This window comes from Melozone crissalis, unplaced genomic scaffold (genome assembly GCF_028551555.1).
Source record: "Melozone crissalis strain CALT ecotype California unplaced genomic scaffold, PUWL_Pcris_2 ptg000013l_1, whole genome shotgun sequence".
Classification (NCBI taxonomy): Eukaryota; Metazoa; Chordata; class Aves; order Passeriformes; family Passerellidae; genus Melozone; species Melozone crissalis.
This window is the reverse complement of record NW_026535791.1, coordinates 6,800,540-6,821,331: the sequence shown is the minus strand read 5'-3', so window position 1 is coordinate 6,821,331 and position 20,792 is coordinate 6,800,540. Positions and strand designations below refer to the sequence as shown.

The following is a 20,792-nucleotide window of genomic DNA, read 5'->3' as shown; positions in this document are numbered from 1 at the left end:
ACTTATCAGTTATGGTCTAGAGAGAAGGAGAAAGGTGTCCAGGACCAGAATCTGATGTGAATTTTCTTCTGGGATGATGTGGGTTTGGGGAACTGGGCCAGATGGTGGGGTGCGTTTCAGGAACTAGAAACTGGCAGGAGCTGGTAGTATGATGAGTAACAGCATCTCTGTTCAGTAGGTGCTGCAGGGGTTTCCTGGCACTCGGTGACCTCCTTGCCCGTGCTTGTTCCTGCAGTGAGCCCAGCACCTGAACTCTGCAGTTCTCCTGGGAGCTGTGTGCTGTAGGCAGGAGCCAAATCTGCTCTGGTGAGGCTATGCTGACCCAGAACTGGGTAAATCCTCCTAGGTACAAGCTGAATGTCTTTACACTGTGCTCTCTAATAACAGCAAGATATTATGCAGGTGTCTGTGTTGTTGAAAGAATGTCAGATTCCCTCTGCTCCCTCGAGCCTGTTGGTTACAGAGAGTTCCAGATAAATAGCTGATAGTTATGTGGAGCTGGCATCGAAGCAGCTGGCATCTAATATAACACATGCAGGAGCTGGGTGTTCCCTTCCTAGAACGTAAAATATTACAGCTAGGACAAAAAATAGCACTAAAATAGTCTTTTTCCTCAAATCATGCCAAAGCTAACCTGAAAAATTGTAATGTGGTGTACAATAACTTTTGCAATTTCTCAGGATTAAATTGATGGCAGTGATGTCCAAACTCTTTAAAGGCGTGTTCACACTGTGCACTTTTCTGTCTTGGTGAACAGAAGAGTCTCCCAACAGGTCTGTTCTGCAGCTTAATTTTTATGCTGTTGCAAAGCTGGATTGGGCAGGTGAGTGTTCCCAGCTGTGCTGCAGGTGCTGCCCACCGCTGCTGCAGAGGATTTGGCTGTGGGTGAGCACAGACATTGTTTGACAGGATTGCAGGTGCTGGAGTTGGGACCTGAACACCCACTCACAGGTGAGTGTGGCAGGACAGACTGTTCTGGGTGGAAAGGGGCCCCTGATGGCATCCTCTGAGGAGCTGCTCTGCAAGCCAAAACCAAGCCAAGGTCTTTTTTTAACTAGGTAATTATGTACAGAAATAATTATGATATGTAATTAGATGCTGTTATATACAGTGTATGTACTGTATGAGACCTTGAGAGTGTAGCCACGTTAACACAGGAGAGGGAGAAATTGGCTTTTATCCAAACCTACTTATTTCACAAAATGCTGCCACTGTCTGGTGGTAGCTCTTTGTTGTTACTATTTCAGTTCTCTAAAATTACATTTATGGCCCAGACATTATCCCCAGCTTGCTTGTCCTGAGACCCCAGGTTCAGTTCTCACCCCAGCAAGCTGCATGTAGTTGGATGCACTCAAACAGAAACAAAAAGTGGTCCCAGAGGGCAAAGCCTGAGCACTTGCTGCAGGCAGGAGCTGTTCCACTTGCTGTGGTCATCCCCAGCACTCTGCAATAAGCTGACTTATGCTCAGATAACATGTAATTTGTATCTGAGTCTTTTTCCTGCTTGGGTGCTGTAGCACTGGAGGTCAGAGCTGACCTGGGTGTTTCCAGAGTGCAGAGCTGGCCACTGGTGTGGTCCAGGCTCTGGTGCTCCAGCACTGCCCTGCTGGAGGGCAGCTGGGTTCTGTAAGGGCCCTCTGCCTGGGCTGCAGCCCCCTAACTGGGGCTGCCAGGGGCTTCTGCCAGCATTACCTTTGGACCTCTCTGGTAACAGAAATTACCAGGTTTGGGGGAAGGGCCCTTGGGGGTGTGAGGAAAAGGTCAATCAGGGCAGTATCAAAGGCAAAGCTGAGGTTTGCAAAGAAGCCAGACTAAAAAGATTTTTCTCATCTTGTCAGCTCAGGGTGAGTCTGAGGCCCACTGCCTGTGTGTGTTACTATCAGAGCAGATGCCAAGCGTGAACACAGGCTGTGGGCTGGGTATGGATATGAAAGGCTGCTCCCAGCACCTGGGAGCACATGCAAGGTTGCTTTGAGGCCCTCTGTATTGAAAAGCCTTGCAAGGCTCCCCCTGGTTTGGAACATGTGCCAGCCACAAAGGTGATCTTTGTCCTTTCTATCCTCTGGCAGGAACCTCGAGTGTGGCCAGAGCCTGGAGCGCGACGTTTGATGAAATCATAGGGCAGCACATTGAAACGTTTTGTAAAAAATACATGACAATGGATGCTCCCGGAGTGCTAGCAAAGTACCCAGACATCTTTGCTGTGGTGATAATCATCATCCTAACAGGTGAGGCACTGGATGGGTTTGTGGGTGTGCACCTCCTTCTTCTGTAATCTCATCGTTTGCTTTTGGAATGAGCATGAAGTCCTGATTTATTTTGAAGAACATATTAAAGACTTTCTTTGCTACAAGTGTTGGATTGACCTATATAACTGCTGAGGAGTTAGCACAGGGCATAGCCTGCTTACAAGGTTTTGAATTAGAGGGGAGCATTCTTGATATTTTTGAGCCACTTTTAAAGCCTTCAATCAAAATTTTTCTAAGGAGGAAAAGAAAAGATGACTTGTTATCCTCAATCAGGTATAGGAGTTTAATCCTTCCCTCCACAAATCCTATTACACAGGAATTTCATGCAGTTAGTCTATCAGCCTTATTCCCCCTTTGATTATCTGCCAATTTTTTATGCTTTGAGCCAGAAAAGTGAGGGGAAAAAAGAAAGAGGACTTGGTTACAGTTTCATGTACTACTGTTTTAGTTTTGGGTGTTTTTAAATATGTACAGGCTTCAGTTTGCAGAAGTGAATACAAGACTCCAGAGAATTAAATGTGTCACACACAGTCTGCATTTCTTTTTTTTTTTCTAAAAGTGTGCCAAGCCTTTGTTCATAAATTGGAAAAGTTTTGACAACTTGCAAGATCAAAATTCTTCTGAATGTTTACTTCTACTCCAGCAGGGTCTTGTAAAGCATTACCAAGTTTAGGCAAATTTAAAAAATTATGCTTCTATACTCCTCTGTAGTTTCCAGCAGGCAGAAGCTGCAGTGTCCCACTAGCAAGGTTATCCTGACATTTCCCACTCTGATTGGAATGGCCTCAGTGTGAGCTGTGCTCATAGGGACAGGTCTCATAAGCAAGGGATGCTTTGGCATTTGGATTTGCATTTGGATCTAGGACTGCGTTCATGGCTGCTGAAGCCAATAGCAGCCCTCTGTTTTCAGGATTACATCTGAATGAGAGAGATTTTCCCCTTTGTTCATTTGTATGTAATATGAATTGCTCTCATTTCAAATCAGAATCTGATCTTTCATTTCAGATACAATTTATAAAATTTAGAACTCCTTGCTTTAGCACTGCTGAGGTGTAAAATTACAAAGGTTACTTTGTACTAAGGTGGCTTTATGCTCCTGCATGAAGCAAATTCCATGGATTTTAATAAAAAAGGCAAACCATTATTTTCTAAAAAAAAGCTGCTGAAAGAGCAGCTTTAGTCTCAAATACCATCATCACAAGTTTGTATCTGCTTGCACTGTCTTGAGCTTCAGATTTCTAAAAAGTACCTTACAAGTTTTTGTGGGCTGGTATGTAGTTCTATCAAAGACTCTTCTGATATGGCTGTCTCAGCTTATTTCTTACTTTAAAAGAAGGAAAGGTGAGTACACAGGATGCTCTTCTCTCATTGAAGTCCCTTGGAGTAGCAGTAGAAGAACACTGTGTTGTGCTTCTCTTCTCCCTTGGGCCTGTGTGAAGTTTTTTTACTTCTCCTTCAGCCTTAGATTTGAGTTAAAAGTTTCAGTTCTTAAAAATCAGACACCTGAAGAGGAAGTTAAGAGAGCTTGTGGACCTGAGAAGCCAAGCTATGCTTCAGTGAGATTTTGCTTCCCAAGGCCTGTAGCCATGCTCTTCTTCAGACAGATCATCTTAAGACCAAGCTGAAATCCTCCTCTCACTGAACTCCCTGGCAAAGCTCTTGCTGATTAGGTAGGAGCAGGATTCCTAAGATGCCACCTTCTTTGTCTTCAACTTTAGAAGTAGCTATTGGAAGTAGAATCCTCCTGGATTTGGTCCCTGCTCATATTTCCCCCAGTTTCTGAGGAAGGTTGAGTGTTCTTCATAACTTCTGCATTTGGCCAAGACCTTCAAGACAATATTCCTTCATTGAAAACCACCTGTTGTGCTTTCTCTGGGTCTCTGTGTGAAGTTTGAGGCTGTGGGAGTAGTTTAAGTGTATTAGCAAAGCACTTTACCAGGGACGTGGTCCACATGGGCGTGCTGGATGGGAGGGTGTGTGTCACATTCTGCAGAAATAATGTCTGAGCTGAAGTCCCCATCCTACTTCTGGCTGAGTGAATCCTGAGCTGCTTGGCTTTGTGAAGAAACGAGATGGGATAATTTGGGCAGAGCACAGCGTGAACGCAGTTGAGCTGTGTCTGTGAGTCCCCAGCACCTGCTGCTGCTGATGAAATACCTGACCTATGACATTTTTTCCCCAGGGCTTTTAGCTTTTGGTGTGAAAGAATCTGCCCTGGTGAACAAAGTGTTCACCTGCATCAACGTCCTTGTCCTTGGATTTGTCGTGATCTCCGGCTTTGTGAAAGGATCTGTTAAAAACTGGAACCTGACTGAACAGGACATTTACAACAGAAGCCATAGCCTTTTCAAAGACAAGTAGGTTGGATGTTTTCTTCTCATCTCAGAAGCTGGTGCATTTTCAAAAGCAAGTTTAAATGGGGGGTTGTGGACTGAGATAGAAAAGCAGTGAATGGGATGGCTGCCTCCTTTGCCACAGACCTTGGAGGCAAAGCTCTCTTTGGTGGGTGTTTGCTGAAAGCAAGCTGTTCTGATGGGCTGAAAGTGCTTGGAGCAGCTGTGTCGTCGTGGGCCCTGCTGCAGGACTGACCGTTTCTAGCCTTATAACCAATATAGCACCCAAAGTTGAGAGAAAAGAGCTCTTTAGACAGTGTTCTACTCAAGTGTACACCAGGCTGGCTCTGGTGCCTGTGTGAAGCCATGTCCAAGTATAGCTGTGTACTTTGTTTGAATAGTTGGGCAACATCCTTTGGCATTGTTATACCTTATAGGGACCTTGTTGCAAATACCTCAATAAAATGAAGGCAAGTTGCAGGTTATTTTAATGCATTGCTGCAAGCATATCATAAATCTGTTTTTAATGACATTTTGCTTGGCCAAAATTCTGTCATCCTACACAAGGTCAAAATTAATGAGCTTATGAGGCCTACCAGTAAGACAAAATGATTAATTTTTGTTTGAGACTGTATCACACAGGATAAGGGCCTTTATATGTCTCCACTTTTATGATGGTCTGCAAGGAAGCACAGTTGGACAAAATTTGGTGAGATTCATAAGTGTTGTGTGGGTCAGATTTATCTTGTGTAAAAGCCACTTCTTGAGCCTCTTTTCAAAATTCAACCTGCTGCAAAAAAATTGCTTCTATAGGACTAGTCCCTTCTCCTTCCCTCCTGCTATTCCCATGCAAGGAGCAATTACTGCAAAAGTTTCAAAGTATGAGTGCAGCTCTTTGACCTGTATGACTTACTATTTTTGTAAAACCTGTCTGGGGTTTATTTTATCATTATTTCCAGAGTGATCCACATTTGAGTTGTACTATTTCTGTTGGCCAGATTTCACCTAAGTCTCAGCAAAGCTTCTATGAGAGAGTTCAGATACTTATATGTGAGAAGACTTTCAGATTTGGGATTTAGTTTAGTTTAACTGCCTTAATTCATCTTTACAATGACTTTTCACTGAAAATGTTACCTAAGGCACTTGAACTGAAGGGTGTGCTTGTTATATCACTCAACACAAGGCACATGGATATGGGGTTGCAATCCAGAGTGCACTGGGATCAGCCTGTGTTTGTCTGTTGACTTAAATGAACTTTGTTTAAGGCCCAGCAAAGCAGTTGGTGTGTCAGGGATCCAGGCTCCATTTCTCTCTCATGGTTACAGGAGTGGTTTGGGTATGAGCTTGGCACATGGAATTTGAGAAGATGGGGTGGATTTTAAACAATCATGGCACCCTGCATTCCTTTCTTATGTCTACTCACCTACCTTTTATCTGAGTCCATCTGAAGTAAAAAGTGGATGGTTCATGTGTTTCTCAGTCTTCAGTTTTTCCAAAAGCTTCTGTTCAAATGAATTATATGTATGTGCACACATGCAGTAATGTTAGGAAATTATTTTTAATGTTCATGCTATTTTCTCCTTGTCTTAGCCAAGACATTTTTATCCACCCCACAGAACAGGTGGTGGGAGCAAATCATGAGCCATTTTTATTCCATGCCTTCCCCAGGCTGTTGCAGGCCAGTCCAAAGCTCAGCAGTGGGTAGAGCTTAGCATTTTGCCTGGTATGCTAGCATATGAAAGAGAGAGCCTGCTTCTTCAAACTTTGGCTTTGGATTTTGTTATGAGCTGTGTGAATAGCTTTGTGACTCCCAGCTAGGCAGGATCACTTCTAACCCAGTGCCATGCCTTTCAGTCAAACACAGGAAGAAAAGCTCTACGGTGTTGGAGGGTTTATGCCCTATGGATGGAAAGGAGTCCTCTCAGGGGCAGCCACGTGTTTTTATGCTTTTGTGGGATTTGACTGTATTGCTACTACAGGTAAGAGGGAAGATGTCTTCGTTGTGGTTATGAACCTGGCTGCCGGTAGATCAACTTTCAGTAACATTGGAGAGCACAGATAATAGGGAATTCAGGACACCACGTTTGTTGTCCCTCTGAACCTCAGCTCAAAATAGGCTTTTGGCTCAGCTGCTCCTAATAGTGAAAGTGCTAAATTTGTTCAAGTCCCTGAGTGCCTTAGTGCTGACTTCTAGCTGCTGTAGCACACGGATAAACTGTATAACCATGAGCTTCCTCCCTTCTTTGCCTGCAGGGCCCAAGCTAGTGGATGGTCAGTGACGACACAACCAGGTCAGATGTTCAGGTTTTCCAGCTAGGCAAACAGGGAAGGCCTAGGTTCACATGTCTGGTATGAGTTTGAGCCTCTAACTCTAGATGATACTTTAATTAACAGGTTATTCTGGAACAGTGTTCTTCAGTGCCTTCAGCTGCAAAAGCTCTGATGGCTTGGGGTATTTTAAAGATCCAGAGAAAGAGGAAGCCTCTGGGGAGTAAACTGTACCCTAGAGCTGTGCTTTAGAATCAGGAGATTTTACATGTAAAGGTTAAAAGGTCTCATTTTGAGAGAGAAACCATTAGCATGGTCGTATTTCTTGGGGCTAAGATGAATCTTAATTTCCTGAAGAAAGGATTGTCCTTAATTTCACATTTGGCAAGAACGGTTGGAGCAGAGGGAGAACGGAATCATCACAGAGAGATAAAGCATTACCGTGTCTTCTTCCAAGCAAGGAGCTGGAGAAGTGTTGGCTCCATTACTCCAGCCAGCCCTGGAGCTTCTCCTTGTGGGAGAAACATTCATCTGCTTTTGACTTGTAGGGGTATGGATCTGTGTTTATCAGTTCATCCTGCTGAAATGCTGTACCTCAGGAGTTCTTGCTTTCAGAGCAGTTTTGTAGGACTAGGAAAGTGCAAATCTGTTCTGTAATTGATCGCTGCCTGAGTTTTGGGGAATTTTGGTTTTTTACACACATTTTTTCCTACTTGGTTGTTGAAAATTTTCCATAAAAACTAGAGGAGGTCCTTCTGTTATGAGGCGTGTTCAAAGAACCATATGACTTTCAGGCACTATGCCCTTCTCCAGAAATGGCACCTATGGTGCCATGATCCTGGTGTATTAGTTCTGGTAGAGATGTTACTAAAATGGACATCCATGGATTTTCCCTACAACTGCAGAATAATTTCTTGTTCCATGATCTGTGATCATTGAACTCTTCTTGGGTCTGCAGCATCAGTAGGATAGAAGGAGTAGGATAGAAGGATGATCTGTTTTGGGCAAAGCACTATTTTAATCCAGATTGTTTCTGTGCCTGAGTTTACAAGGCTTCCACGAATGTGTGTCAGAAGTGACAGGAGCAGCAGAAATGGGAGCAAACAGGCTGTGATAACCCAAGTGGATGGAGCAGGCCATCAACAGCATTATGGCCAAAGAGCACCTCTGTACCCATGAAACCTTTGAAAGCCCCAGCCAGCACACCTGCCCTAGGCTGAGATAAAGGTCTTGCTTGTCATTTAGCTGATAGTTAAATTTCTTTCTTCTAGGTGAGGAGGTAAAAAACCCTCAGAAGGCCATTCCTATTGGCATTGTGGCATCTCTTCTCATCTGCTTTGTGGCTTATTTTGGCGTGTCGGCTGCCCTGACGCTCATGATGCCTTACTACCTGCTGGATACCAATAGCCCTTTACCCAATGCCTTTAAATACGTGGATTGGGATGGAGCCAATTATGCAGTGGCTGTCGGTTCCTTGTGTGCACTTTCTACAAGGTAAGACACTGCTCTTCATTTTTGTGTCTTTCAAGGTACATCTCTCATGTACCTCCATCTCCTTTAAGAAATGGAGTGGAAACCAGAGATGAAATTCAGGGCTACTGATCTCAAAAGGACCAGGATCCCACCCTGTGGTAGGTACCAGAGAAGCAGGTGACCAGTATCACTTCAGAAAGTCCCATCTTAGCAGAAGAACCAGCGGGTGCATCTCAGGAATATAAATCTGGATTGAATGACTAAATCATGGAGGCAGCTATGCAATGCAGGCACAGTTTGGGTGCAAGACATCCTGGCCTGCTGGGTGGAGAGCAGACTTGTGTCAGGTGGTGCAGGGTGCATCTTCAGGAGCACATGGGGCTTACCATATCCAGGGCCATCTGTCTGCAGGTTACCTGCAGGACAGCCATCTGGATGGGAGGCAGGGCAGGCTGGAGGCAGAACTTTTCACCTCCTGAACTTGGAAGGCCTATTTCAGATCAACTTAGGCATACTCAATTAGGTGAGCATCTCACAGAGGCTCATAGAAATTACAGCTCTTTTACTGCCTGAAAGTCAGGCTGGTTTTGTGCCCCATGGCTAAGTTTAGCTATCCAAAATCATAGAGCTGCACTCAGTTACCAGCTATGGGTATTCAGAGGGAGCCCTTGAAGGAGAAGCTGAAGGGAATGAATGCCACCTGTTCTATAGTTACACTGCCATAAACTTGCTTTCACTTGTGTGCCTGTGCTCAGCAGGAGGTGACATAAGTAGATTATTTCTCCTTCCTGTGTCCTTAGTCTGCTTGGCTCCATGTTTCCGATGCCTCGAATAATTTATGCTATGGCAGAAGATGGACTTCTCTTCAAATTTTTGGCTAAAGTCAACGAGAAGAGAAAAACTCCCTTAATTGCAACAGTGACCTCAGGAGCTACTGCAGGTAGGATCCAAAGACTTGCACAAATGTGTGGAAAGGAGACATAAGCTCATCTTCAGGGCAGATAAGTCCGCCTGACTCTAGCCCACTTACTAATTGGATATATTGCAAAATACAGCATCCCAGAGGGTGTCCTGGATTTCCAGGGCATGCCCCGGGGAGTCTGCGTGAGCATGAGAAGCTCGCTGTGTGCCTGTCCCTCTTTCTCAGAGCTCATTGCTTACAGTCCTGTCTCCTGCCAGGAGCTACCTTTATCTGCTCAGCCAGCCTTGAAAGTAATTAACACCCTGCAAGGTAGGAGCCAGTGGTGCCCCAGCATCCTTGTGGCTGCTGGCCTGGCTCGGCTGGAGACACTGCTCTGCCTGTGGGTAGCAGCTCTGCACAAGATGCCAGAGCAGCCGGAGACAAGCAGATGGCCCCTGTGGCACTGGCATTTGTTAATCAGTTAGTCACAGCTGGCAGCCATCCTGTTCTCCCCTTCCTTCTCCTGGCCTGCCAGAAATACAGGAATTAAACCTCCTGGACAGCAAGGATGAGCAGCTTACCCTGTTCTTGAAGCCACCCCCTTCCTCACGATGCCTGGCAAAGGGGAGAGCAGTCTTGCTGCTTTCTCTTTACCTTCTGCTGCAAGTGTAGGATAAGCTGTGGGTACAAAAATGTGCCACCTTTGGTGGGGAGTTGTGCCAGACTGCTGCCCTGGGCTCTTATCTCCTGTGAAAGGGCTCAGCTCCTGCTGCTGTGACTCTCAGAGCCTCCTCACAGCTTCCTTCTCCCACACCTTCCTCTTCAGATGTTCTGGGGTCCAGACCATAGTGAGGTAGGAAAAAGAGCAATATAAAGTAAAAAAAAACAAACAACTTTGTGGTCTCATCCAAATGGTCCATAGTGCCTATGACCAAAACCCACACAAAGCTGCAGGGACAGCATTTGCCAGCTGAATTTCAAGGTTGGGCTGGCTATTGGGCTCCACATTGTACGTTAAGGCTGAGTGGGGCCAGGCTTGGCTCTGAGGTCCCTACACTCTCATATGGCTGTTGGTGCCACCTGATATCTGACTGTGTGTCTTTTATCCACTTATTTGCCTTCTGAAAGTCCTATACAAATTCCTGCACAACCAGGATTACCTAGTGAGACTGTGTAAGCAGGGTAATCCCTAAGGAATGGCAGCCTTTTTTTGGAAACGCTGGAAATGTGATGACACCTGCTACTTCATGATGCCCTCTTTGATGCTTGGTCCCACTGCATGCAGAAGCCTGATTGCAACCCAGCGAAGCTGAGACAGCAGGGCAAGGTGCTGCCCATCCTCTGTTCCCTCTGGCTACTTCCAGGAGATAATTGTGACTTTAGGAGTGCTGCAGCTGCACTTGGGGACTAACAATGAGGTTGTGGCTTAAACCCTTGCTTTTTGTTGATAGTTGGGTGAACATAGCTGTGTGAGACAAACAGGCTGGAATTTACTGTAGTAAGCATTTCCTGTTGTTTCAGCTACTGAGGCTGGGACAGCCTGTGGAGTCTTAGGGTATTCATGCACCCAGGCCTGCCTCTCCTTCTCTTGGGACATCTTAAACTCCCCTACCAAGCCCTGGGCAAGTCACATGTGTGCTGCATTGTTATTAACGCTGCTGAGATGTGCATGTTCTGCCATGTTGCTGATTTTTCTTCTCTCTTACCTTCCTCTCCTCCTACAGCTGTTATGGCCTTTCTCTTTGACTTGAAAGATCTTGTGGACCTCATGTCCATCGGGACCCTCCTGGCTTACTCCTTGGTAGCAGCTTGTGTGTTGGTACTGAGGTAAGAATGTAGAAGCTTGTCTCTTCTGGCACACAGAGAGAATTCCACACAACAGTCAGATGCCCTCATAGTTTCTATGGGCACATCTCCACCTACAGGCATGTGAAGAGCTTGTTTCTTTAATTTCATGGGGGGATTGTGTTAGTTGGATCTACAGGGAGGTCCTCTGAACTTGGTTAACCCCTGTTCCGTGCCAGTCCTGCTGTGGTCAACTCTAAATGCCCCAGGAGATATGCCAAGGGATAGGGAGGAAAGATGTGTGATCCTGGATGCCTGCCTTGTCCCCACTCTTGTCCCCCATGGGGATACCATTTCAGGTTGTCCTCCTTTTAAAAGAAGATATGAGATGAAGTTTAGTAGCAGGAAAAGAACTGAGCATGTGTTTGCAGGATCAGTGTGTCTTTGAGAAGTGCTGAGCTCCCACAGCTTCCCAAACCTAAGCTAAAAATCTTCAGTGCTTGGCACCTTACAGACAGGAGCACTCGATTAATGAAAAAAATATCTGAAGATCATGTTACTGAGAAGTACCTTTGTATAGAATGACTTACTCAGAATCAGATGGAGGCTCTCACAGCAATTGCACTGAACTGAGAACAGTCTTGCAGCAGGTGAAGGGCCAGTGCTGTTCTGTGGTACCATTGCTTTGTGGTTGTGCTCTGCTCCCTACCCCTTGAAAATTCTTGCCGATTTACCTTATCCGTCTTAAGTTTCCTGATTTCCCAGCCTACTCTTTTCCTCAGAGCTAGAAATGGCTTTTTAATTTGTTTTTGCAAGCTGCTGTACCTATTGCATGACATTTCCCCCATCATGGGTTGGCAGAGGCGACAGCCTGTTTTGTAGTAACCTTGGCAGCGGATTTGTCTGCGTCTTGACTGCTTAATGATGTAGCAGCTGAATTGTTTCCAAAGCTGTAAGATCCTGCCACTAGTTGCTTGCTGTGGCTGCACCCAAGGATTTCACTGCATTTCACAAGTCTCAGTGTTTAACAAATGCCTCATTGTGAACACATCCCCACAGGAACAGTTTTAAGGTGACTTTCAAAGTGGCCCAGTCCTTTAGTCAGACTTGTGGCTGAGTAACTTAACAAAACCTTCTGTTACAGAGAGCTGAGGCTGGTAAAGTTTTTTATTTATGGTTCCACATGGTTGTGTGTCACAGCCCTGTTGAATGTGCTGTCCACAGCAACAACCATTCTTGCTTCAGCTCTTCCTTCTTTATGTGGCAGCAGACAAGCTGGCAGGAGAGCCTGGGGTGGAGGGGTACGGGGCAGCAGGAATGCTGCTGCAGGGTGTGACAGCTGCAGAGCTGTTAGCTCAGCCACCTCTGTGCCAAAATGCAAGAGCTGAACTGCCACAGATGACACAATGGCCCTGGTTATGAGCATCAGTATGTCCCTCTGCAGTTTCCTTCTGCTGTCACCCAGTCATGTCTTGGTGACATGGATGACAGGGCTCATGAAAGGGAGCATTGTCCACTTTGTAACACTTAACGTTACAACCACGCTGTAGGGGATAAGAGCTGGCCCTACTTGCTTACATCATGATGACATCATTCCTCAAATTTCTCCTTGAAGCAGAAGGATATAGAAGTGATGTGGGCCTATTCTGGTGCTGTAAAGGTCTGGCACGTAGCCATGACTATCTGTGTGAGGGTACCACTCATTTAAAAGCCAAACTAACAGGCTCTTTGTGTCATTTTCTTTTCCTAGGTACCAGCCAGAGCAGCCTAATTTGGCATACCAGATGGCAAGGTCGACAGAGGAGACAGATAACAACGAGTCTGTGAGCACCAGTGAGTCACAGGCTGGGTTTCTGCCAGAGGAAGAAGAGAAGTTTTCCCTCAAAGCCGTACTATGTTCCACAGAGTCAGATCCTTCCAAATTCTCAGGTTTGGTGGTGAATGTCTCAACCTTCATCTTAGGTGAGTGCTGGGCAGTGTGTCTCTGGGGCATTGAGTCAGCTGGTAGGGCTTTGTACTCACCATGGTGGGAAAACTCACCTCCTTGATGTGATTTTGATGAGCTTTTGTAATGGCCAAAATAACTGAAGATTAAATTTCTGACTTAAAAAGAAATCCACAGATGGAGTGTGTGGGGGTGTATAGTGGGAAAGGCATATCTGTTATGGTTAGGTTTTTGTGAGTCGCTGTTTTGTTTGTGAGCTTTCAGATTCTGCTTTGCCTGCTTATGATTGTTCTTGGGTTTTCCCTGTATGTAAAAAAAAAAAAAATCAGTAACCTTTGGTGTCTGTTCACAGGTTTCCTTATTGTGGGTATCTGTATCCTGACTTCCCTTGAGCCAAACATTCTGATAAATACTGTACAGATTATTGCCGCCATCCTTGTTGTCACTATCATCTTCATTATACGGAAACAGCCTGAAAGCAAAACCAAACTCTCCTTTAAGGTGAATGTCCTGGGACATGTAGCTAGGATAGAGGTATCTGGGAGGTGGTTGGAGGAGGAAGTGCATGTGTTGGCCTGTATCAGAAGGGGGACACTGGCCAAATGGATGTGCATAGAATACAGGCATGATGTCAGCTTTGCTATCCAGGAGAAGCTGGAAAGGCAGAAGCTGCTGCAGAGGTGTGGCTGGAAGGGAAGGGCAGGACCCTGCATTTGAGAGCAGATGGTTATAGGATAGGGAACAGACATTGGAGGAAAGGGGATGGTTGTGAAGGGCCACATCGGATCATGGATACAAAAGGAGAAAGAATATAAGAAGTAAACTTGTTGGCAAAGATCTAAGGCTCTAAGTGCACTTTCATGTCCTCCCTGGTCCTCATGGAGGCTAAGAGATGACCATTCTCTCTTAAACAGCCTTAAGTATGAGGAACTCTGTTGTTTTCCTGCCCTCTCCAAGCACACCATCCTTTCTATATTAAACAAACACTGGGATGGATTTTTTCTCCCAAAGTAATCCTAAGTCATGCTTTATTGTATTGATTTCATGTAGCTCTGCAATTTATTAAATTAATTTTGGGTTATAATTCCATGCTCTAAACTGTGTTCATTTTGATTGCTCTTCAATTAAAAATTTTCAGTAAATTCACAGATTTCAGTAACTTAATACGGCTAGAGTTTTCCAAGGTTGTGTTTGCAGCTCATTTTGGGGTGATGGTCCCAAAGGTGGAAACAGAAATATCCAGGAGCAAAAAAGTTATGCACTCTCACTAGATGGTATTTTCTGAACATGCTTCTGAGGAGCTCTGTTCACCTTTCACTCAGGATGTTTCACCTCTGTTTTTTCCCCTCAGCCACTACTCTGTCCAAGAAAAAAGAAAATTATACCTGTCACAGCTAAATCTGTAATCATAGAATCATTTTGGTTGGAAAAGACCTTTAATATCATCAAGTCCAACCATTAGCCCAGCACTGCCAAATCCACCTCTAAACCATGCCCCCAGGTGCCACATCTACATGTCTTTTAGCACCTCCAGGTGTGATGATGGCACCGCTTCCCTGCGTAGCCTGTTGCCATGCTTGACAATCTGGTTTCTTATCTCCTTGCTGTTCTCTGGGCATTTACAACCTGATGGTGATTTTTCTCCAAAATCACTCTAGAAATCCAAGGCTGACCTGTTTGTTTCCCAGTTGTTTTTCTGTATTTTTTAACAGGTAATTTTTCTCTCTTCCCCAGTCTTAAGAGACTTTACCAGTATACCAAGAGCTCTCAGAGTTGCTGATTTAATAGTTCAGAGATCACTTCTGCAATCTCTGGGTACATAGCTCACTCACCTAGGGAAATTTTATGTCTCTACTTACTTGACAAAGCCTTAGAAAAATGGCTTTAGAAAAATATTCTTTTTCTCTTTTCTAATTTGTGTACCTACCCCCTCTCTCTAATGATGTGAGCAGCTACTTTGCATAAATTTTTTTGGCAAAGCTTAAATTAAGAAAGGCCACATCTCTGCCCGTTTGTTTTTGTAGATCTCCTTTTTCCCTTAGGAGTGAAGCTCACTTTCCACTTAATTCCACCATATTCAGAAACTTTTCTAGTATTATAATTTGCCTTGTTTGATTTTATATTTGCAGTGCTGTTTTCTGTATTCTTTTTTTTGCATTTTGGCTTTGCTGTCTCGTTCTTCTTTGATTGTCAGACCACTAAGACATTCTTGGTACTGGTATAGTCATCTCTTGCAGTATTTGCTGGTTTTCCCTGCTTTGGGATAATTTGCTCTCTATTGCTTCATTGCCTTGGTACCTGATGGATGAAGTTCCTCAGGTCCCTCCTCTGACATTCCCCTTACCTTCATCTCTTGGTCTTCAGTAGGTGCTTGCCATGACACAGTCCTTGGTTTTTACTCTTCTCTCCTTTGCCCAACAAGTATTTAGTATTGCCACTAAAATTTGCCTCTTACCTCCTTCTGGACCACAAAACAGGCTTTTAAAACAGATGAATAGCATCGTTCACATGCCCCTCCTGTGTTGGACTGATGTCCCTTTGGGTTTAACCTTGCCTTTTCTCACATCTGGCAGCTGAAGAGTTGGTCACAGCCATCACTTCCCATTTACGAGGAATGTGATGTTCGTTGCTGCTCGTTAACCATGCTTGTAGATGTAACATATCCCTTGTTCTTCCTCAGGTACCTTTTTTGCCCTTCCTTCCTGCTGGGAGTATTTTTGTCAATGTTTACCTCATGATGCAGCTAGACGCAGGCACGTGGATTCGGTTTGCAATCTGGATGCTCCTAGGTGAGTTTAAGTGAAAAATGCTATGTTCAGAGTTACTAGATTCTGTTCACCATATATTTATTATAGCATTCCAGGGAGGGATTCTGCACTCTGGCCGTCCTTGGGCAACCCTGGTGACTTGACTGAAGCCCTTTAGTCAGCATGTAACAAGCTTTGTTTCGAATTCAAGGGTCTTGAAGCCTTTGTGTGGACAAAACAACAACCCATGAACCATCTTATGGGTCTTGTTGCCAACAAGAAACCACAGAGCATTCCTTGTTGGCCAGCCTTGCACTGCTGTCCAGGTGGTGGAGCTTGTGCTTCTGGAGCTGAACAAGCTGAGCTGCATCCCAAAATGCTCCCAGCAGCCACTTAGATAGGGCTGAATTGTCTGAGGTGCTCAAATCAGGATCCTGTTTGGGGCTGGGATAGATTGACTTTTCAAGACTGGTGCCTGCCTGTGTTAATGGCTTTTTTCCCTAAAGAAGATAGTGGCTGTCTGCTAGAAGCTAACCATGAGGATGGCTGGACTTAGACTGGTGTAACTTGTGTCAGTGGCTGTGAGTAGAGGTTTCTGTTTCTTTTCAGAGCTAACAGTGCCCTCTCCCTTGGCTTCCACAGGCTTTATCATCTACTTTACCTATGGAATATGGCACAGTGTGGAAGCCAGCTACGCAGCCTCAGCAGAAGCGGAGAGAAACACAGACACTGGCTCAGACAGCTGTAAATGACTGTTCGGTTTATGGGCGACTGAAAGAATGGCTGCAGTGAAAGAAACTTTGTGGTGGGGATCCTGAACCAGATTACACCTGTAAGCAGTTATGCAGAAGTAAGGAAGCAGAATGCAGGCCTCCCCCACTTGATTACTGCAGCTTGCAGTTTGTTTAGCAGCACAGTTAAAAGGGACCACAAGATGGAAAGACACAACTCTGGCATATTCCCAGCAGCACTGGCGGCTCATCTGGGCACTTCCCTCTCTCTCTCTCTCCAGTTTTGTTTTTTTTCCCCAGTGTGTAGAAAGAGAACTGCTTCTGTGTGCAACTGCTGCTAAGAAACCAGGCCTCACAAATGTCCTTCTTTCAGTAGCCCCAGGAATTCCTCCCAACAGATATTATACTCAGTTTTACATGGAGCAGGTTTTGCAGTGCTACTACCAGGCATAGACCAGGGTCCATCCTTCACTTCACCCTATGTGAGCTGTACCCTCTGTGTATGCACACATACAGAAAAAAAGATTCTCCCCAGTCACTAGATTTCCCCAGGTTAACAAAGCACCTGCAAGATTTGCATTCTTTAAAATATCAGGTCTTACCTTTTTTGTTTTTATTTAACTGGGTTTTTTAGCTACATGCTCACATGCTTTAAAGCATGTCACTGCTGTGAAATGTTGGGAAGGTTTGTGGTTGCTGATTGTCAGGTGAGCAATCACTCGGCGGCACACAGCTCACACCAGCAGGTGTTTCTCCCAGCTGTACACTCCACAGAGGGATTGCCAGCTTTAGTCAGGAAACCACATGGTGCAAGTACTGCAAAGGCTTGAAAACAAGGGGTGTCTCCAAAGAGCAGTCCTGCCTCTTTTTCCTCTCAGAAACCACCAGTGGTGTGGCTGTAGTGGTGGGGGTGGCCAGCAGAACTGAGCTAGCTCTGACAGCAAGTGCAGCCCTATGTTCCTCCCCCCACATCAGTCTTCTGTGCTGGCTGCCTGGCATTAGCAACTTTGGTTTGGCATTGGTGGCTGGAGCACATTCCTGCTCTGGGAGGGGAAGCACAGGAGAATCCTCAGAGGCACAAAGTGATGTGAACAATGCCTGGTGTCAGCCACCTGCCCAGGGGAGGCTGGAGGGGTGTGCAGGGATTTTTCAGTCCTGTCAGAATGTGCAACCCAGAAAACACCATTAAGCTCTAGGATCTGACTTGCTGAGGGGAGCTTTCCCTTTGGGGCTGAGATTGTCTCCAGAGCCTGCCTGGAGTGAAAGGTGGGAAATTTGGAGTTGAGACCAGGGTCTGTATTTGGCAATGCCTTGGTTTTGGCTGTAAGATGAATTTTTTTTGTTTTAATTCTCTCTAATAGCTTTCCCTAGCCAAATTAATCCACTACTCTAAAAAGGCTTATTAAGGTGAGCCATGCCCAAGTAATGCCACTGATCTAAATTAACGCTTCAGCTTGTACTGAAAAACAAATCATAGAATTGTGGAACAGTTGGGTTGGAAAGGGACCTTTGAAGATCATCTGGTTCAGCTTACCTGACATCAGCAGGGACATGTTTAATTAAATCAGGTTGCTAAAAGCCCTGTCCATCCTGCTCTCAAACACTTCTGGGTTGGAGTATCCCAGATAGATACTGCAGAAATCCCCTTTCCCAGTGTGAGTGGATGCTTTCCTAGGTGTCCTTCATACTACTGCCTCTGAACGTTGGACAATCTTACTTGGTTTGTCAGCATGGCTCTTGCTGATGAAGCGACAGGCTCTTGCACCTGTCATTGAGTTGGAGAACTGAACAGACCCCTGCATGACTTGCCCAGGATCTCACCAGGCATCTGATGCAGCAGAAAAGGGAATCAGACCATCTCCTGGATTTCATGGCTGGATTGTGGACCATTTCTCATGTTTCCAAGAGACTTTATAGCCTTTCTGCCCATTGAAGTGTTTTCATCTTTTAATTCTAGTACATTGGGATTGCAATTTGAGGAAGTGAAGGCAATGTGTTCATTGCTTCCTAGGTGGACTTCAGGGTGTGTTATGAGTGCAGCTTCCCCTACAGAATGAAGTTGGGGGTCTGCTCCAGTCACTGGGTCTTGACCATCTGCCAAGGCTTTGCTCCTTGTGCATATACAAAGTCATACTCAAGCAGGGAGAGATTAATATAGAAATTAAAAGCCACTAAGTTGAAGTCTGTTTTGTTTAAACACAGGCAAGCTCAGCACACTCCACAGCCTTCCAAAAGGCACTGAAAATGTGCTGGGAGGGCAACAAGATGATAACTCAGACAGGATCAAAGTTTTGTATTGTACTAAAAATATAAGGATGTTTTTCCTACCGGGCTACCAGCTTCTGTTCAGTGAAAACATGAAGCTTGTGTCCTTATCAAAGCTTCATCTGCGCTGAGCAAGCCAAGGGCCTGGTGAAAAATATTTCAGGCGCATGTTGTCAGGCACATTCCCGAGGTGGGGTATGACCTGGTCCCTTTTTAATCCTTGTGGCAAAGCCTGAGCAGCTCTGTGGCTCTCAGCAGGAGGGCAGGGTGAAGGAGGCAGGATGTGGGGTGTTGAAACTGAGTGAACTGGAACATTGGGGAGTACAGGTGTTTGCTGATGAGCCTGAACCACTGGCAGAAATGTTCCTGTTACCATGTTCTGCAGCATGACACTTCAGTGGAAACACTGCAGACCACAATCACTGTTCTGGCAGTCCCAGTCATACTGGAAGCATCCTAGAAAATGAGTCCATGGAAACTCCTAGCATGTGAGGCACTGTCAGGTAAGGCAGCTGACCAGCCCTGCTGCCAGGAAGCTAATGACTAGCTTCTGTCTTTACCTTAATGGGGTAAGTCTCTGATGGGCTTTTGTTTTGTTTCCCGTTCATCCCAGTTCCCGTGTGCACAGAAAACACGGCAGGACATGCTGGTTTGTATCCGTCAGCCCACGGGTGCACTGGCGCACGGATTTATTATCAGGAATATATTACACTTATCTGTACATCATAATTGAAATAATACAAACTCTTCCTGTAATCATTAGCCACATAATAAACGGGACCACAGAACTCCTGCTGCATGGGAAACTGTACAGAGGCTCCTCAGAGTGTCCATGGGACACAACCACCATCAGTGCAGAGACAAAATACCTGATTTTGCACTTGATAGTTTTTCCTTTCCTTCCCCCACCTGCCACCACCACAAGCCTTTGCTGCTGTGCATTGAGTCAACCTGTCTGTGCCAGCAGTCACTGGAGGTGCAGTCCCAGGAGGGACAAATGGTACCTTTCCACAATAAAAAGGAGTTTTCCATGCCCCACTTGCTGCTGGCTCTCCTGCCATCCCATGGCTGATACCTGCTCCCAGTGCCTATCTCTGGAATCCCCTGAGAGCAGCTGTGGGCTGGTTTTATTGCTGCTACACCCTTCTGCATTGAGTAAAGATTAATGAAATTAAACAGCTTCCTTAAAGACAGAGATGATGAAACTCTTTCTGCTTAGTGTTGGCTACATTCCCTCTGCTTCCAAAGGCCATCCTATTTCCAAATGGCAAAGTCCCCACAGTGGCTATGGCATTTGGGAAGTTTCCAGCTCTGCAGAAGCAAACGCTTCCCCTCCCCAGCTTGGCCCTGCATCGGGGGATCTTCATTCCCTGGGAATGGCTGCCCCATTCAGGGGCTGCTCCCTTCCTCCCACTCTCCGAGTGACCTGAGCTTTTCTTTTGCACCTAGTTCAGCATGCAGAGGCAAAGAAAGGACAGAGGAAAAGTATAAAAAAGGTATAACCTCTTTTGGGGAAAGAAGTCTTTTTCTGGGCTTGCACCAGAAGGAGCCACTCTTCACACCCCCCACAGGGACAGTTTGCTGGGTCCCTCTGGTTAGGCAGAACTTCCTACAGTTTTGCTAGTGATTGGGCATGCCCTAGACGGTGTGCCAAGGAAGAATCCAGTGAGAGGCAGGATTGGGAGGCAAAAATTAGATGGGAAAGGGATTGGCAATGATAACAAATGATGATGGAGCTGGGTTCAGTCCCAGTTTTCCCACCATAAAAGCCCCACTCCCAATTCACTGCTGGAAGCATCTCTTGAATATGATTTTAAACCAACAAAGTGATAAGGAAAGCACCAGGTATAAAGGAGAAAGATTAATAAATTACAACAGGTTCAGCCAGCCTGGGCCAATAATATGCTTTAGTGCATTTAAAGTTTTGAGTAGCATCAATAACAACTCCAGTTGTTTCATCTCAACCATTTTTACAAAGGGCAAAAAGGAGGATCCTAGAAACTACCAACAATCCGCTCTGACTAATCTGATGGCTCTCTCCAATGGTGTGCCTGTGTCAGTGAGTGAGGGATGAGCAACTGATGTCATTTACCTG

The 20,792-nt window shown here is 45.4% G+C and overlaps 1 protein-coding gene across 2 annotated transcripts in view; it reads left to right on the top strand.

Moving 5' to 3' along the window:
• Positions 1-17,772, top strand: part of SLC7A1 (solute carrier family 7 member 1) — a 36,334-nt gene extending 18,562 nt beyond the window's left edge. The window contains exons 3-12 of one of the 2 annotated variants that reach the window (XM_054271964.1): positions 2,070-2,228; positions 4,432-4,606; positions 6,437-6,561; positions 8,122-8,344; positions 9,124-9,263; positions 10,949-11,051; positions 12,760-12,971; positions 13,307-13,455; positions 15,635-15,743; positions 16,344-17,772. In XM_054271964.1, coding sequence (XP_054127939.1) covers positions 2,070-2,228; positions 4,432-4,606; positions 6,437-6,561; positions 8,122-8,344; positions 9,124-9,263; positions 10,949-11,051; positions 12,760-12,971; positions 13,307-13,455; positions 15,635-15,743; positions 16,344-16,453 — 1,505 coding nt within the window. In that variant the 3' untranslated portion in view covers positions 16,454-17,772. The remainder of the gene's footprint in view (positions 1-2,069; positions 2,229-4,431; positions 4,607-6,436; positions 6,562-8,121; positions 8,345-9,123; positions 9,264-10,948; positions 11,052-12,759; positions 12,972-13,306; positions 13,456-15,634; positions 15,744-16,343) is intronic. The other variant, XM_054271965.1, reaches the window with a different exon arrangement.
• The last annotated feature ends 3,020 nt before the right edge of the window (positions 17,773-20,792 follow it).